This window comes from Balaenoptera borealis, assembly GCF_965194805.1.
Source record: "Balaenoptera borealis genome assembly, chromosome: 11".
NCBI lineage: Eukaryota > Metazoa > Chordata > Mammalia > Artiodactyla > Balaenopteridae > Balaenoptera > Balaenoptera borealis.
The window spans coordinates 48,292,316-48,311,723 of record NC_138868.1 but is presented as its reverse complement, the minus strand read 5'-3'; the positions used below and the strand labels follow the sequence as shown (position 1 = coordinate 48,311,723).

At 45.8% G+C, this 19,408-nt stretch overlaps 1 protein-coding gene across 2 annotated transcripts in view; it reads left to right on the top strand.

The window, feature by feature from the left end:
- Positions 1 to 551: 551 nt before the first annotated feature.
- Positions 552 to 19,408, top strand: part of TUB (TUB bipartite transcription factor) — an 88,151-nt gene continuing 69,294 nt past the window's right edge. Inside the window, exon 1 of one of the 2 annotated variants that reach the window (XM_082341583.1) lies at positions 552 to 660. In XM_082341583.1, coding sequence (XP_082197709.1) covers positions 605 to 660 — 56 coding nt within the window. In that variant the 5' untranslated portion in view covers positions 552 to 604. The remainder of the gene's footprint in view (positions 661 to 19,408) is intronic. The other variant, XM_082341582.1, reaches the window with a different exon arrangement.

The following is a 19,408-nucleotide window of genomic DNA, read 5'->3' as shown; positions in this document are numbered from 1 at the left end:
AGGAAGGGGGCACTCCAGTCGTTAAAGGATTTCCCTGCTGGGGGGATGGGGGCAGGGAGACGGCGGGAATCTTTGAAATTCTAGGATGGGTATTCCCATTCCTGAGAAGGGGGGCACTTGGCCGTGGCAGGTTGGAGGGGGTGAATGGGAAAGGCGGGGGCATCTTCGTTCAGGGTGCCTGTGTTATTGAGCGTTTATCCCGGACTCCTACGCCAGCAGGAGACAGGAAAGCCTCTAAGTAGTCCCGGTCCTGGGAAGGTTTGAAAACAGCGGTGCCCTAGTGAAGCCGGAAAAGATGGAAAGGTTGCTATGGCGACGTGGGGCACACATCGGAAATAAATAAATAAGCAGTCCAGGCTGCAGCAGCCGCGCCCCCGCGGGACTCGTGCGCGGGGGAGGGGGCCCCCGCGGGCCCGGGTCCCCGCAGCCCGCGCGTCCCCGCCACTGGCAGAGCCGGAGGGGGGGTCACCCCCCCGGGGGTGGGGGCGAATGGTATAGTCCTCCGCCCGCGCCCTGGCCGGGCCCGCAGCTAGCAAGCGAGCTCAGAGCCCCGCGCTGCTGCCGCCGCTGCCAGCGTAGCCCGGAGCAGAGTCGTGAGGCGGAGATGGAGGGAGTCAGCAGCCACCGGACCCTGTCTTACAGCCGCTGGAGCTACGACAGGTAGGGCGGGCGCCTGGAGGATGGGCTCCGCCAGGACCTCCGCGTGCCCCTGCGTGGGCGCCCTCCGACGCTCGCACTTTTGCGGGAGAAGCCGGCCCTCTGAGGGTGAGAGCGGGCGCTCACGCCCAGACTCCCCAGGGTGTACTCGGACCCTCGAGCGTCCGGGACATCGGTACCGAGAGCCTCGGATGTCCGAACCCGGAGCCGAGCGACAGTGTCCTCACACCCTCGGGACAGAGCTGTCAGAGGAGGGCACCGGGGCACTGGGACCCGCGAGCTAGCTCCCACCTCCCACCCTCCCCCATTCCCACCCCGGCTATCCTGCGGGTGTCGATCGGCTCTGGAACAGAGCAAAAGAGCTTGGAGGGACTGCGGGGCGGGGTGGGGCGAGGAGGGGCGCCCCTCAAGTCCAGGCCGCTTCCCCGTTTGGCACCGCCGCCTCTGCCTGGGTCTGCGCCCCGCGGGGCCCTCGGCGGGGACAGGGCTAGCCCAGGGCAGAGTGCCCTGGGTCGCTGTCCGGGACCTGCGAGTCGCTGCCTGCTGGGCGGAGCTGGATGGCAGCCCGAGGCCGGCTGTCGGGGCGCCAGGAGCGGCACCGGCGCCCGCCGGGTTGCCAGGCTCCGTGCCAGCCCCGCGGGGATGCAAATCGGCTGCCGGCGCGTGGGCGGTTTGGAGCAGCGCTCCCCACGCACTAGTTCTGGAGGAAGGGATCATCCGTCCTTACTGATGAAATGAGAAAAAGAAGGACAACGGAATGAGTCGGTCATAACACAGAGTAGATTTATTCTGAGATTTTGTCCTTTCTACCTTTTTTCGGTGTGTTAAATAACACCCCTCTTTTTAAAATGAGGTCATGATGATAGTAAATAGATTTTTGATGTTGTTGATGTTGTTGTTAAAGTCCGTAACCCCACGTCAGTCTCCAGGATTCTGAAGTTAAATGTTCTGATCCATGACCCTAAATGGTGAGGGCTGGAAGAGAAACTTCATTAGCCGGGCCGCTCTCACCTCCCTGAAGTCTTGCTTCCTGCCGTCCTTCTCTTCCCTCTGCTTAAAACCTTCCTGCATCTCTGACAGCCCTTGTTTTTAGAGATTCAGAGAAACAGGTGTCCCTCCTGCCCCAGGCTAGTTCCCCTGGGACCCCTCCTTACCCTCCCTCCCTGGGTCTCGCCTCCCACTGACCCCATCTCTCTTCTCCATCTTCACCTTCCCCTCTTTACTGGCCATCTCCCCTCCGCCTGTAAACCTTTTCGAATCTGTCTTGTCTCCCTCGGCAAGATGGGTGCAACTGGGTCACCGCTTTCTTCGCTTTCATTGCCTTCTTTAAGGAAAAATATCAGTTTGATTCTGTTTCCTCATCAACCCTTCATTGCACAATCCTAGCAATCAGCCTGCAGTCTGCCTCACAATTCCAGTGAACTTGCTCTTTTGAAAAGCAGTGCTCTCTATGGAGAGGAACTCTAAAATGATTGGAATATTAACCTTAAAAGAACGAAACCTGAGGCTTCCCTGGTGGCACAGTGGTTAAGAATCCGCGTGCCAATGCAGGGGAAACGGGTTCGAGCCCTTGTCAGGGAAGGTCCCACATGCCACGGAGCAACTACGCCTGGGCGTCACAACTACTGAGCCTGCGCTCTAGAGCCCGCGAGCCACAACTACTAAGCCTACGTGCCGCAACTACTGAAGCCCGCGTGCCTAGAGCCCGTGCTCCGCTACAAGAGAAGCCACCGCAATGAAAAGACCGCGCACCGCAACGGAGAGTAGCCCCCGCTCACCGCGACTAGAGAAAGCCCGTGCACAGCAACGAAGACCCAACGTAGACAAAAATAAATAAATAAATAAAATTTTTAAAAAAGCAACAAAACCTTCGAGCCTGTGTTCAGATCCTAAATCACACATTTATTCACGTAATCAACAAACATGTATTGAGTGCAAACTATGTGCTGGGCCCTAGAGGTATGGAGATAAAACTACATTAATTCCTTCCCCCCACATGAGCTCACAGTCTAGATTCTAGTAGAAATACATGGTAGCATATACCAAAGGTCTAAAACATACATGGGAAGAAATTTTTAAATTGAGATAATTCTATATAGAACTAAACTTTTTTTCTCCCTGCATAAACAAACAAAAGTAGCAAGACTCTGGAATTAGACAGCCTGGATTCAAATCCTGATTCCACCTAGCTAACCTTGAACAAATTACTTTTCCTCTCTAGACTTGTTTCTTCATCTGTAAAATGGGGAAGTATCATGAGTATTAGATGGGGTAATAAATATAAAGGGCTTAGCCTTCTGCCTGGGACATAGTAATAAGTGGTACCTATTTCTGTTTTATTAATAAATACTATAAATATCTCTTGGGAACCCTGGTTTTCCATAGAAACTCAGTTTGAAAATCATTGTTCTCCTTTTTAGACCCTTAAATATAGATATTTCCAGGGGTTCTGTCCTCAGAACTCTTTTCTTCTCACCCTGACAACCTCACTTCGGGAGCTGTGAGAAGAAAACAGTTTCCCTGGCCTTGGTCCAAACTAACTGAATCTGATTGTCCAGGAATGGGACCTTGGAATCAGTATTTGTGTAAAACTTCCCAGATGATTCTGATACAGCTGGAAACATTGATCTATACCGCCCACCTCCGTTTCCTAGTTAACTACTTAGTTTTCAAAACGTAAGTATTGAATTATTCAAAAAGTTACACAGTCTTCAAAAAAGCTGTTAAAAAGATTATACAAGCAACAAATGCATATAGTACACAGTTATTAAAAGTGAAACTCAGGGATTCTGCAGCCCCCCAACTCCAACCCCTAGGAGTAAACCACTGCTAACAGTTAATCCTCACTTTCCTTCCCTGTTCTCTGGCTTCTGCCCCTACCATATCTTTAAACCTGGGAGGTACTCTGTGTCACATTCCAATTGAAGTTGACCTCTCTGCTGTGTGTAACCTATTCATTTAAGCTGTTTTCCCCTTTGCTTCTTTGTTTGTTTGTTTTGTTTGTTTTGTTTTTTGGGGTTTTTTTGACCATGCCGCTTGGCTTGAGGGATCTTAATTCCCGGACCAGGGATTGAACCCAGGCCCCCCAGCTGTGGAAGCGCCAACCCCTAACCACTGGACTGCCAGGGAATTCCCTCCCCTCAGCATCTGAGGCCATTTAACTATCATTTATCAATTTCTGTGTAACAAATCACTCCTAAACTTAATGGCTTAAAATAATAACTGAGTTAGCTCAAGATTTTGTGGATTCACAATTTGGGCTGGGCTCAGCTGGGTGGATTTTGTGGTCTGGGCCAAAATCAGCTTTTCTTGGCTACACTGGCTCACATACCTGGTGCCTCAGCTGTGAAGGCTAGCCCATCTGGGGCCTCTCTCCACAGGCCCTCTCATCTTCTAGCAGGCTAGCTCAGGTTTGCTCACATGCTGGTAGAAGGGCTCCCAGTGAGAGAGCAGAAGCTGTAAGGCCTCTTGGGGCCTAGGTTTAGAACTTGCACAACATCATTTTGCCACATTGTTATTGGCCAAAGTAAGTCAAAGGGTAGAGAAATAAGCCTCACCTCTTGAAGGGAGGAGCTGGCCGAGAATTCATGGCCATTTTTACAATCTATTACAATATACTGCCTACGTTTTCTAAATCGCTGCCTCCTCTTGGTTCCTACTGTCCAAATGTGAGCACATGCCAGAGCTTTCTCCTCTTTTCCATTCTGTTCCATTCCATTCTATTCTCAGTTATCAACTCAATGCTTTATTTATTTATTTATTTATTTATTTATTTATTTATTTATTTATTTATGTGGTTGCACTGGGTCTTAGTTGTGGCAGGCGGGCTCCTTAGTTGCAGCACACGGGCTCAGTTGTTCCACAGCATGTGGGATCTTCCTGGACCAGGGATCGAACCCATGTCCCCTGCATTGGCAGGCAATCTTTATCCACTGTGCCACCAGGGAAGTCCAGCTCAATGCTTTTTTAATATAGAAATCCATATCTTCAACCCCAATCTTTTTGTTGAGCTTTAACCCTACATCTCTACATGCCTGTAGACCTCTCCATCTATGGGTTGGCCAAAAAGTTCGTTTGGGTTTTTCCGTAGCATCTTACAGAAAACCCTGAATTAACTTTTTGGCCAACCCAATAGGTAGTCCACAAACACGTCTAACTCAACATGTTCAAAATCAGACCCCTCATTGATAACTCTGTATTCTCTATTTAGCATCCTGATAGTCAGATGAATGCTTCAAGACTTTGACATTGACCTTGAACTTTCCAAGTCTAGTCATTTCATCTGTCTATTCTTATCTATACCACTGATTATTATGAAAATAAAATGAAACAATGTATCTAAAATGACTGACACAAAGTGTCATTAAGTCCAGGTGTTCTCAACAGCTTGGCACTTGGCTAACCATCTTGTCTCTACTCAAGGCCCAGTCATTATCCCCAAAAGTTTCAGTGTCCATGTCAATGATTAGCACTCCTTCTAATTTCTGGATCTTCCCATTCTAGAGACTTCTCTTCAGTTATTTACAGGATAAATTTCTAGATGTTGATACCTGGAATTGCTTCACTTCTGATATCATTCACATGAACATCTCATTCTCTGGGATGACACTATAGGGTCATCCAGTGCCTTCATCTGTGCATTTTCTCCTGGCCTGCCAACCTTTTCCTGGCCTCTCTTCCCTTCCCAGCCTGGACCACATGAGAGATTATCTAAATCACTCACTACCAGCACTTTGTATTTCCTCACATATGCTCGCCGCCACCCCAGCCCTGCATGTATCAGTGTTAGGCTCTCCACCCCCTTTCTTATTGTGGCACCAGAACACTATATCACAAAAACTACACAGCTACGCAGGTTGTCCTTACTTTCATGGTCTTCGTCTGCAGCTGGGACATCTCCATCATCTCTCAATCTTTTCATTTCTCCTGGGTTACCTTCACTCCCATTCCCTACAGCAGCTTCTCCAAACCATCATACTCAAGACCCCTATTACTTGACCCTGACTCCATACCCCCATGACTCTAAGCAAATGGTATTGCCTTTGAGAAAAATTGATCACATCCAGCTTGATCTTCTGCAACTTCCTGTCTCTGCATCACTTCTACTACACTTCAGTCACTCCCTTGTGGGGACCTTTTCATTGTTTCCAAATCTTTGCTATTAGAAACCATTCCATGATAAACATCCTTGTATAACATTTTTTTCCTCATGTCTGATTATTTGATTAGAAGAGGGGTTGTTAGTTTCAGATTTGGGGATTGTTACCAGATTGTTTTCCAGAAGGAGTGAATTGATTTATACTCCCATGGTGATTATCTGTTTGTGAGTTTGATCTCCCAGACTTTGAGACCATGTAGTACAGTTGCTCAGAACTTGAATTTTGGAGTCAAAGTGACCTGACTTCAAAGCCCAGCTTCCTCAATTATTGGTTATGTGACTTTAGGCCAGTGACTTAACCTCCATCTACAAAAAAAAGATAATAATAATTGTACCTGCCTCTTGAGGGGGTCCATTCATTTAATATGTATTTATTGTGCACCTCCTAAATTCCAGACAACATTTTAGGCATGGGAGACAGAGCAGTGAACAAAACAAAGTGCCTGGTCCCAAAGTTCCTACTGTCTAGTGTGGGGAGATAAACATAGACCAAAATAATATATATATATGTACACACACACACATATACATGTATACATATACACACACACATATATATATCACTGCTAAGTGAAATATGATATGGTAAGTGTAAAGAAGAAAAATAAAGCAGAATAAGAGGGACAGAGTCTGACTACATGCAAGTTGGGCTGGTGGTGAATATGCTGTAGTATATAGTGTGATCAGGGAAACTCTTTCTGATAAGGTGATATTTCAGCAGACACCTGAAAAAGCCAGAGAGTGAATCATGTGGCTAATGGGGAAGAATGTTCCATGGAAGGGGAAAAGCAAGTGAAAAGGTCCCGGTGTAGGAGTGGGCCTAGTGTATATTTGGGAACAACAAGGAGGCCAGTGTTTCCTTGTGCCTCTTTATAATACTTCCTTTCTACTACCCCCGCCATCCCACACTGCCCCCATCCTCAGGGAACCACTGGTCTGATTTCTTTGCATTTCCTAGAATTTTGTATAATGGGAATCATTCAGTATGTACTCTTTTTTGGTGTGACTTCTTTCACACAGCATAGTTATTTTGATATTCTTCCATGTTTTTGCATGAATCTGTAGTTCATTTCTTTTTATTCCTGAGTAGTATTCCATTATATGGAGATACCATGTTTTGTTTATCCATTTACTTGGGTTGTTTCCACTTTTTGGCTATTACAACTAAAACTGTGACTATTCATATACAAGTCTTTGCATGGACATGTGTTTTTATTTCTCTTTGGTACATACCTAGGAGCAGACTGGCAAGATCATTTGGTAGGTGTACATTTAACTTTTTAAGAAACTGTGCAACTTTTCCAAAGTGGTTGTACCATTTTACATTCCCACGAGCAGCGTATGGGAGTCCCAATTCCTCCACATCCTTTCACAAACTTGGTAGGGTCAGTCTCTTTAATTTTAACCATTCTAATAGGTATGTAGTGGTATCTCATTGTAATTTAAATTTGCATTTCTTTAATGACTAATGATACTGAGCATCTTTCCACATGCATATTTGCCATCCATATATCTTCTTTGGTGAAGTGTCTGTTAAAATCTTTTTTCCCATTTTTTAAATTGGGTTGTTTCCTTATTATTGAATTTTGAGAGTTCTTTGCATATTCTGGATACATGTCCTTTATCAGATAAGTCAGTGGTCCCCAACCTTTTTGGCACCAGGGACCGGTTTTGTGGAAGACAATTTTCCCACGGGGGTAGGGGCTGGGGGATGGTTCAGGCGATAATGCAAGCGATGCGGAAGCAGCAGATGAAGCTTTGCTCGCTCGCCCACCGCTCACCTCCTGCTGTGCAGCCCGGTTCCTAACAGGCTTCGGACCAGTACCGGTCTGCAGCCCAGGGGTTGGGGACCCCTGAGGTAAGTGACTTGCAAATATTTTCTCCAAGTCTGTGGCTTTTTTTTTTTTTCATTCTCTTATGTATTTTGAAGAGCAGAAGTTTTATTTTCAATGCAGTTCCCTTTATCAGTTTCTTCTTTTATGGATTGTGCTTCTGGTGTCATAGCTAAGAAATCATTGCCTAACTCAAGGTGACAGAGGTTTTCTCCTAGGAATTTTCTTTTTCTTTTTTATAAATTTATTTATTTATTTATTTATGGCTGTGTTGGGTCTTCGTTTCTGTGCGAGGGCTTTCTCCAGTTGCAGCGAGCTGGGGCCACTCTTCATCGCGGTGCACGGGCCTCCCACTGTCGCGGCCTCTCTTGTTGCGGAGCACAGGCTCCAGACGCGCAGGCTCAGTAGTTGTGGCTCACGGGCCCAGTTGCTCCGCGGCATGTGGGATCTTCCCAGACCAGGGCTCGAACCCGTGTCCCCTGCATTGGCAGGCAGATTCCCAGCCACTGTGCCACCAGGGAAGCCCCTTCTAGGGATTTTCTAATTTTAGGTTTAACATTTTAGGTCTGTGCTCCATCTTGAGTTAACTTTTGTATATGATATGAAGTTCATTTTTTAAAATGAATATCCAATTGTTCCATCACCATTCGCTGAAAGGACTTTACTTTTTTTGCACCTTTATCACTTGTCCTTATATTTATTTCTATACTCTCTATTCTATTCCATTGATCTTGTGTTTCTTGATGCCAATATCACACTGTCTTAATTACTACAACTTTATAATGTCTTAAAACCAAGTAGTTTAGGACCTTTAACTTTGTTCTTCTTCTTCTTCTTTTTCTTTTTCAAACCGCAGTACTCATTTATTACTCCACAGTCGTGAAGATCCCTTTCCAATTATTACAGTGTTTGTGGTCCTGCCTGGGGCCCATCCCCAACCCAGAATCAAGCTACATGGCAAGTAAAACTAGGAGGCTTCTTGGTGAGTGTGGAGTCAAAACAAGATGAAAGGGGTGATTTGGAGAGGCCCTTTCACCCAAGCCCTGGAGATAGCAGGATGTTCTTCTTTTTCAAAGTTTTGGCTATTCTGGGTCCTTTTAAATTTCACATTAATTTTACAATGAGATTTTCAAGTTCTGCAAAAACAAAATGAAATGAAACAATACGCCTAATGGGATTTAGATTAGAATTATAGATCAATTTGGGGAGAGTTGACTCTTAGTAATATTGGGCCTTCTGACGACCTAGGAAAATGATCTATCTTTCTGTTTATTTAGATCATCTTTAATTTCTCTCAGGCATATTTTGTAGTTTTCAGAGCACAAGTCTTTAACCTCTTTTGGAAGATTTATCCCTAAGTATTGTATATTTTTCAATGAAATTGTAAATGACATTTTAAAAATTCAATTCCAAGTTTCATTGTTAGGGTTTAGCAATACAGTTTTTTTTCTGTGTGGTCACAATTTTGTGTAACCATCACCACTGTAGATTTCTGAAACTTTTCATCACCCCAAACAAAAACTCTGTGCTCATTAACAAAAAACTCCTCATTACCTCTGCTCTCAGCATCTGGTAACCACTAATTTACTTTCTGTCTCTATGAATTTGCCTATTCTAGATATTGTATATAAGTGGAATCATACAATATTTTTTTCTTTTGTCTCCTGCTTAGTTCACTTAGGATAATGTATTCAAGGTTCATCATGTTGTAGCATGTATGAGAACTTCATTCCTTTTTTGACTGAACAATATTCCGTTGTATGCATATACCACGTTTGTTTATCCATTAATCTGTTGATGGACACTTGGGCTGTCTCCACATTTTGGCTACTGTGAAAATGCTGCTGTGAACATTGGTGTGCAAGTTTTTGTTTCAGTCCCTGTTTTCAGATCTTTTGGATATATACCTAGGAATGGAATTGCCCAGTCATATGATAATTCTATGTTTAGCTTTTTTTTTCCTATAAATTTATTTATTTTATTTATTTATTTTTGGCTGCATTGGGTCTCGTTGCTGGGTGTGGGCTTTCTCTAGTTGTGGCGAGCGAGGGCTACTCTTCATTGCGATGCACAGGCTTCTCGTTGCGGTGGCTTCTCTTGTTGCGGAGCAAGGGCTCTAGATGCGCGGGCTTCAGTAGTTGTGGCAGGCGGGCTCAGTAGTTGTGGCACATGGGCTTAATTGCTCCGTGGCATGTGGGATCTTCCTGGATCAGGGCTCGAACCCATGTCCTGGGCATTGGCAGGCGGATTCTTAACCACTGTGCCACCAGGGAAGCCCTATGTTTAGCTTTTTGAAGAACCACCAAACTGCTTTTCACAGTGACTGCACCATTTTACATTCCCACCAGCAGTATATGAGGGTTCCCATTCCTCCAGATCCTCGCCAACACTGGTTATTTTCCGTTTTAAAAAATATTGTTATTATAGCCATCCTAGGATGAGTGAAATGGTTTCTTGTTGTGGTTTTGATTTGCATTTTCCTAATGACTAATGACGTTGAGCATCTTTTTATGTGCCTATTGGCCATCTGTATATCTTCTTTGGAGAAATATCTATTCAAGTCATTTGCCCATCTTTTTTGCTTGTTTTTCTAATACTTTTTATTGAAGTATAACCTGCATAGGAAAAAAATGCACAAGTCATAAGTGAAGAGTTTGGTGGATTTTCACAAAGTGAATACACTCTTATAATCAGAAACCCTCCTTGCCACCGCCCCTGACACAAGGGTGACCACCGTCCTGACTTCCATTGGGCTGACTTCTAATAGCAAAGATTAGTTTTACTGATTTTTGCCTTAAGAGTACCAGCTATACTCTTTTGTGTCTTCCTTCTGTAGTTCAACAGCAGATTCATCTGAGTTTTTGCATCAAGTTGCAGTTTGTTCATTCTCTTGGCTATGCAGTATTCTACTGTATGAACTTACAACAATTTTTCCAAAGCACTGTGACCGAAACTTGAAATGTTTCCAGGTTTTGGCTGTTATTAATAGCGGACATTTTTTTTTTTTAAACATCTTTATTGAAGTATAATTGCCTTACAATGGTGTGTTAGCTTCTGCTTTATAACAAAGTGAATCAGTTATACATATACAATATGTTCCCATTTCTCTTCCCTCTTACATCTCCCTCCCTCCCACCCTCCCCATCCCACCCCTCTAGGTGGTCACAAAACACCGAGCTGATCTCCCTGTGCTATGCGGCTGCTTCCCACTAGTTATCTATTTTACATTTGGTAGTGTATATATGTCCATGACACTCTCTTACCCTGTCACATCTCACCCCACCCCCTCCCCATATCCTCAAGTCCATTCTCTAGTAGGTCTGTGTCTTTATTCCCGTCTTGCCACTAGGTTCTTCATGGCCTTTTTTTTTTTTTTTTCCTTAGATTCCGTATATATGTGTTAGCATACTGTATTTGTTTTTCTCTTTCTGACTTACTTCACTCTGTATGACAGACTCTAACTCCATCCACCTCATTACAAATACCTCCATTTCATTTCTTTTTATGGCTGAGTAATATTCCATTGTATATATGTGCCACATCTTCTTTATCCATTCATCTGTCGATGGACATTTAGGTTGCTTCCATGTCCTGGCTATTGTAAATAGAGCTGCAATGAACATTTTGGTACATGACTCTTTTTGACCTATGGTTTTCTCAGGGTATATGCCCAGTAGTGGGATTGCTGGGTCGTATGGTAGTTCTATTTGTAGTTTTTTAAGGAACCTCCATACTGTTCTCCATAGTGGCTGTATCAATTTACATTCCCACCAACAGTGCAAGAGTGTTCCCTTTCCTCCACACCCTCTCCAGCATTTATTGTTTCTAGATTTTTTGATGATGGCCATTCTGACCGGTGTGAGATGATATCTCATTGTAGTTTTGATTTGCATTTCTCTAATGATTAATGATGTTGAGCATTCTTTCATGTGTCTGTAGGCCATCTGTATATCTTCTTTGGAGAAATGTCTATTTAGGTCTTCTGCCCATTTTTAGATTGGGTGCTGGGAAAATTGGACAGGTACATGTAAAAGTATGAAATTAGAACACTCCCTGACACCATGCACAAAAATAAACTCAAAATGGATTAAAGACCTAAGTGTAAGGGCAGACACTATCAAACTCTTAGAGGAAAACATAGGCAGAACACTCTATGACATACATCACAGCAAGATTCTTTTTGACCCAGCTCCCAGAGAAATGGAAATAAGAACACAAATAAACAAATGAGACCTAATGAAACTTAAAAGTTTTTGCACAGCAAAGGAAACCATAAACAAGACCGAAAGACAACCATCAGAATGGGAGAAAATATTTGCAAATGAAGCAACTGACAAAGGATTAATCTCCAAGATTTACAAGCAGCTCATGCAGCTCAATAACAAATAGCGGACATTTTAATGCATGTCTTTTGTTTGATTTTCTTTGGTTGTTTGATTTTTTCAGCTTGAGATATAATTGATGCCTAGGAATTATTTATATTTAAGGTGTACAACTTGATGTTTTGATATACATATGTATTGTGAAATGATGACCACAGTCAAGCTAATTAACAAATCCGTCACCTCACATAGTTACCATTTTCTTTCTTTCTTTCTTTCTTTCTTTCTTTCTTTCCTTCCTTCCTTCCTTCCTTCCTTCCTTCCTTCCTTCCTTCTTTCTTTCTTTCTTTCTTTCTTTCTTTCTTTCTTTCTTTCCTTCCTTCCTTCCTTCCTTCCTTCCTTCCTTCCTTCTTTCTTTCTTTCTTTCTTTCTTTCTTTCTTTCTTTCTTTCTCCCTCTCTCTCTCTCTCTCTCTCTCTCTCTCTCTCTCTCTCTCTCGGTGAGAACACTTAAGATGTATCCTCTTAGCAAATTCAAGAATACAATACAGTGTTAATAACTGTAGTCCCCATGCTGTATATTAGAGCATCAGCATTTGTTCTTGCATAACTGAAAGTTTGTACTCTTTGACCAACATCCCCCCATTTTCCCCCATCCCTCCAGCCCCTGGCAACCACCATTCTACTCTCTGCTTCTATGACTTTGACTATTGTATTTTATTTTATTTTTTTGGCTGCACTGCGCTGGCATGTGGGATCTTAGTTCCCCAACCAGGGATCAAACTTGTGCCCCCTGCAGTGGATGTACAGAGTTCTAACCACTGGACCACCAGGGAATTCTGACTTTGACCATTTTAGATTCCACATATAAGTTATACCATACAGTATTTATCTTTCTGTGTCTGGCTTATTTCACTTAACATAATATCCTCCAGGTTCATCCATGTTGTCCCAAATGGCAGAATTTTATTCTTTTTTAAGGCTGAATACTCTTCCATTATATTTATATGTGTGTGTGTATATATATATACACATATACATATATAGATACACATATACATATATATAATCTATTTTCTTTATCCATTTATAAGCCAACAGACATTTAGGTTGTTTCCATATCTTGGCTATTGTGAATAATGCTGCAGTGAACATGGGAGTGGAGATATCCCTTCAAGAGCCAGATTTCATTTTTTTCTGGGTATACCCTGAAGTGGGATTGCTAGATCATATGATAGTTCTATTTTTAATTTTTTGAGGAACCTCCATACTGTTTTCCTAAGTGGCTGTACCAACTTATAGTCCCATCAACAGTGTACAAAGGTTCATTTTTTTTGATAATGTCCTTTGAAGCACATCAGTTTTCAATTTGGACAAAGTTGAATTTATCTTTGTTTTTGTTTATGCTTTAGGTATCATATTTATAATCCATTGCCAAATCCAAGGTCATGAAGATTTACCACTGATTTCTTCTAAGTGTTTTGTGGTTTTAGAACTTATATTTAGGTCATTGATTTATTTTGAGTTACTTTTTGTATATGGTGTGAGGTGGGGGTACAACTTCAATCTATTGAGTGTGGAAACTAAGTTGTCCCAGCAGCATTTGTTAAAGAGACTATTCTTTCCCCATTGAATGAACTTAGCGCTCTTGTGAAAAATCAATTGGCCATATCTCAATTTAGAAATTAAAAAAAATCAATTGGCCATAGATATATGGATTTATTTCTGGACTTTCAATTCTATTCCATTGGTCTACATGTCTATTCTTATGCCAGTACCTCACTATTTTGATTACTGCAGCTTTGTAATAAGTTTTGAATAGGAGAGAAGGGCAAGGAAGCAAGATGTAACCTGTACTAAACATATCTAGGGAGGGCTGTGACTCCCAAGAGACTGGGTCACTGGGATGGCACAAAAGGGGCAGTAGAAAGAACTTGAGCTTTAGTATTAAACAGACCTGGTTCAAATCACAGCTCCACCTCTTACTAGCTGTGTAAATGTAGCACAGTAAGGGAAAATCCTTATTGTTTTGGTTGATTATAGAAGTTGTATCTGCCACTTGTAAAAATAACAGTTCAGAAATGTATCAAGTATCAAGTAATCTCCTTTAGTCTCAGTTTCCCCATCTGTAAAATGGGGTGATGATTTCCTTATAGCAAAGGGTCATTGTGAGAACTGGATGAGATAACGCTTGTGTACCCTTTCAAGTGGGCTGTGGATTAACAGAAACAGACCACACACATATCCACTATAGGACTAGGTAAAGCGAATTTCCTAATTGGCCTGGATCTTATTGGTGACAAGGGACCACACTGGCCAGGGGTCTCTACAACATATTTGGATCCTTGGTTCCCACACAGGGCACAAAGCTTCTGGTGATAATCTCTGCCCAGGTAGGTTTCTGTCAAGTTGAGAAAGTAGCTAAGTTCTTGCTGTAAAAGTAACCCTTTTGTATTTAAGGCTTACTTTACCATTCCAAGAGAACCTGATACTAACAAAATATGTACTTCTGTTTTCAAAAAGTAGGTCTCCTGTCACGAGAAAAAAAAAAAAAAAATTAGTCTATCCTGGTTCTTGAATCTAACTTGACGTCAGCAAAACCACAGACTTTTGGTGGGTTGGGGGGTGGGGCTGGGGTGGGAGGGGCAGCCAGAGTCATGTCTGGATGTTCCTGAACATTGGATTTGTTCTTTCACAGTATTCAAATCACGCACAGTACGTGTGTGACGTTGGGAAAGCTACTTAACTGCTGTGAGTCTCCATTTCCTCATCTTTATAAAGGACGTGATAATAGTACTTATCTCTCATAGAGTTGTTGTGAGGATGAAATGAATTAATATATGTAAAGCTTAATAAATGCTGAGTGCTTGGGATAGTGCCTGGCGCATAATAAGTGCTATTTAAGTGTTAGCTGTTGTCGTTATGAACTGGCACATAGCAGGGCTCCTCCACTAATATTAGGACTTTTCTGTCCAGTGGAATCTGAAAGTTGGGCCATTCCTAGGGACAGGGACAGGTGTGGTGACCCAGGCAGGAGGAGCTCTGTGAGGAGAGTGGGCAGGAAAGGGGAAGAGGTGGAGATGGGTCAGACCTGCATGGAGGGAGGCTGTAAGGGGGTTGCAGAGGCTAATGAAGATCCAGTGGGCACCATTTGGGACCCGTTGAGTGAGAAGGCACATTCTAGGACCTCTAGGCCAAGTGATGAGAAGCAGAGTAAGATGGAGACTTGAGGGCTGGGAACCTTAGCCAGTGCCTGAGGCATGGGTGACAAGGTTCAGCTTCCCCGGGAAGGACTGGACCTTTAGCCCCCGTGGAGAATTCACAAGTAGTTCAGGACACTGAAACAGACCCCTGTCTTAGGGCTTGGACCCATGCCACAGCTGTTGAGAGACCACTGCAGAGGGATCTGTAGGCATGAGCCAGCTGACTCCAGTCCCCACTGCTGGTGGGTCAGAATCAGCAGAGAAGCTGGAAGGAACTGGGCGGGAGCAGGGCAGCCCAGGCCCTGGGGCAGCCGGGGCGATCACTGTGGCCTGTAAGTTCACAGGCAGCTAGCTTATTCTGAGTTAAGGAAGGGATGCTTTTGCTGTCTGTACACTGGGTTTTATGAAGCAGGAAGACGTGTTGCACAGAGCACTGTGAAGGGGGTTGGAGTCCAGGATTTGATTCCGGCTGTCCCATTCATTCCCATTCTGACTCTGGGCGAGTCCCTTGGCTCTCTGGGCCTGTTTCCCCTGAAGTTGAAGGGGCTGGACTCGGTGACGAAGCACTCTTGTAGTTCTGTGAATGCATGACCTATGGCCTCAGTGTGTCCTGTGATTGGAAAGGCTGGGATGGAGAGAGGAGAATGGTGTGGGAGGGCTTGGGGGTCCTGGCCATGGCTGTGCCACCTTAGGTGTGGCTGGGCAGGGGAGGCTTCTTGGCCACCAGAGGCAGGTGACTGGAGGCCTGCTTTGCTCCAGAGCTTTGGGAGTATAGCTACTTTTCTTTTGATGGATTTGTGGCAGTACAAGACCTAGACAGCGGGACTGGGTGGGGCAATGGGGAGAGGTGGTCCAGGGGTCAGTGGAGGAATAGCTCTGGAGGAGGGTGGTGAGTGGGGGTGGTATGTCTCCCATGTAGCTGGGATGATGGAGGCGTGGGGTGATTAGGGGATGGGGAAAGGAGCCAGTCATGGTTGTGAGGCAAGCACTTCTGTTTTTGTTTCTTTTTTAAAATTTTTTTCAGTTTTTTTTTTAAAATTGGGGTATAGTTATTTTACAATGTTGTGTTAGTTTCTACTGTACAGATAAGTGAAGTAGAGTTCCCTGTGCTATACAGCAGGTTCTCATTAGTTATCTATACATATTAGCGTATATATGTCAATCCCAATCTCCCAATTCATCCCACCCCGGCTTTCCCCCCTTTGGTGTCCATACATTTGTCTCTACATCTGTGTCTCTATGTCTGCCTTGCAAACCAGTTCATCTGTACCATTTTTCTAGATTCCACATATATGCGTTAATATATGCTATTTGTTTTTCTCTTTCTGACTTACTTCACTCTGTATGACAGTCTCTAGGTCCATCCACGTCTCTACAAATGACCCAATTTCGTTCCTTTTTATGGCTGAGTAATATTCCATTGTATATATGTACCACATCTTCTTTATCCATTCATCTGTCAATGGACATTTAGGTTGCTTCCATGTCCTGGCTATTGTAAATAGTGCTGCAGTGAACATTGGGGTGCATGTATCTTTTTGAAATATGGTTTTCTCAGGGTATATGCCCAGTAGTGGGATTGCTGGATCATATGGTAATTCTATTTTTAGTTTTTTGAGGAACCTCCATACTGTTCTCACTAGTGGCTGTATCAATTTACATTCCCACCAACAGTGCAAGAAGTTTCCCTTTTCTCCACACCCTCTCCAGCATTTATTGTTTGTAGATTTTCTGATGATGCCCATTCTAACTGGTGTGAGGTGATACCTGATACCTCATTGTAGTTTTGATTTGCATTTCTCTAATGATTAGTGATGTTGAGCATCCTTACATGGAGGCAAGCACTTCCTGAGTCCCTTAGGACTTGTCCCCACTGAGGTGTGAAGTCATCAGTCACTGTGGTTTCCCAGGTAGGGTCACTGGATGCATTCAAGCAAAAGCAGAAAGACCCTGGGACAGGGACATCTTATCTGTGACCAAAGGAGAAAGGAAGAACCAGCTATGCCCACAGTCTTGAGAACAATTGCCAAGTAGGGGCTCATGGGCACCTGCTGATATCTAATCCCTTCATCCTGGAAAATCCTGTGACTTGTCGATAGATAAATGCCAGCTGAGCCTGGGTCCCATCTGGGAGATTCCGGCCCAGCATGTGCTTGGGAGAGATGCCCACCTGTGCTCTCCAGCCTGAGCCAGGTGTGTGTTCCCAGTCAGGCCGCCTCTGAGGTCTTGGGCAGATGATCTGGTCTTCGAATCTGAAGATGGACAAAGAAAACCCAGCATGTGTGTGTATGTGTGTGTGTCGGGGTGGGGTGGGGGGAGTCAGCAGGCTTTAGGGGACAGCCTGCCCATGCTGTTGCCATGGAGGCATATTTCCACAGGTGGACGATGCTAGAGCACCGTGCCAGCCCGAATGGAAGCCAGGGTGGGAATGAGGGGCAGAGTTCAGGTCAGGGAACCTTGGAAGTCAGGGAGGGCCTGCAGCAGGGTAATGGGGACCTAGGATTATCTTCTAACAAGGGCACATTCCTCAGCAAAGACTTCATCCCAGCCTGGCTCTGCCTCCTCTGTGCCTTCTCCAGCAGTGCAGACCAACTAAGCCGGGAATGCACAGGGCACAGAGAGGGCACTGCCCTCGTGTTGGCCCTTCCCTCCAGTCTGGTTTACCCTGGGTGGGACATTCTGGGTGGGATTCCCTCCTCTCCAACACCAAGTGGCAGAGAGCAGATGCAGTGGTGGGTTGGGCTCCTCTGGGAGAGGGCTTCTGAGTGTGTGCCCCAGTAAGAGTGTATCTGGCGGGTGTGCCTGTTGGGCCGGGGAGCGTGTGCACTACTGTGTGTATTGATGGGTTTGTGCATCTTTGCAGGGAGCGGTGTGTGCAGCCACGAGGAGCGGCTCTGTGTGGATGTGCATTTGAGTGGAAGCGGTGTGCTGGACAGAATTGACTCTGTGTGTGCCGGGGGTGGACTGGCCAGCTGCCTCCCTGCCTTCCCCCCTCCCTCCCACCATCTTTTGTCCCTGCCCCTGGAGGGGAGGTTTGGGAAGTGGAGGGAGGACGGGTCCATTGCTCCTTCCCACGGCCCAAGACTAGGCATGGTTGGGTCAGGAGGCTGCTCTGACAGCCGCCTTGCCTGGGCACTTTCTGGGGGCTGGTGGGCTGTAGAAGCGCCCGGGACCCAGCAAGGCCCCGGGGCGCTGGAGGGGCTCCACTTAGATCGCAGGGCCTGAAAGGTGCAGGCGTGACCTTGGGTGGTGAGAGGCGGGGAGGAACCTCTCCTGCCCACCTGGCCCTCCCAAAGGAGTTGGGAGCGGGGACCCTGCGTCCCCCACGCCACGAGGGGCTCTGGGGCAACGCGGGGCCGCATCAATGTTGGATGAGCCCGCACTGCCTCTGCGCGGCCTCGATAGCATCTTGCTCGGTCTCACTTTTAGTGTAACTGGAGCGCCTAGGCACCTGCCCGAGCCGGCGATTCGCGATCTTCTCACGACGGCGCCACCTGCGGGGGGACAGGGCTGGGGTGGGGAGGCTGGCGCAGGCTCCGGTGCTGTGTCCTGGGACCGGGACCGGGTGGGGGCCCACCCGGCCCGGCCTCGAGGGGCGCGGGTCGGTTCCAGCCTGGCCTCTCCTAGGCCCGTGGGGCCCGGTGCCGGGTTACACCTCCTCCCCGCCTCGGGCCACCTCGCCCTCCCTGGGGTGTCATCTGTCCGGCGGCGGTGTGTCCTTGGGCCGGTTCAGTCCCATCCCCCTGGCTTTGGGGGTTTCCTGCTCGGGAAGGGGCTGGAGGGGCGTCAGCTAGACGGAGAGAGATCCCCCAGGGGAAGGAGGGGGAGTAGCCGCCACTACGGAGAGCCTCTCCCTGCAGGTGAGTGGCAGGGGCCCTGAGTGCTTGGGGGAAAGGGAGAGGAGGGCAGGACTGAGATCTGGGGGGTCCTGACTGGCCAAGCGTCTCACCACCCTGACCTTTTCTACTCCAGCCCCTGCACCTTAACCCTTCGGACACCACCCCCAGCCTCACACTGGGAGGCAGGGGCGAAGTAGACTGGTAGTCCACTGAGCATCTGGTACTTGCTGGCAGCCTTTGGGGTGAAGTTATTACTGGGTTGCATCCTGGGTGGTGGAGAGTGGACAGCCCCTCTGGTGGGCAGCAAGTTTGGATTGGTTGTGCAAACCATGGCTGGCAGACTGGCAGCCTGTTTTTGTAAATAGTAAGATGGTACCCAGGCACGCCTGTTTGTTTACG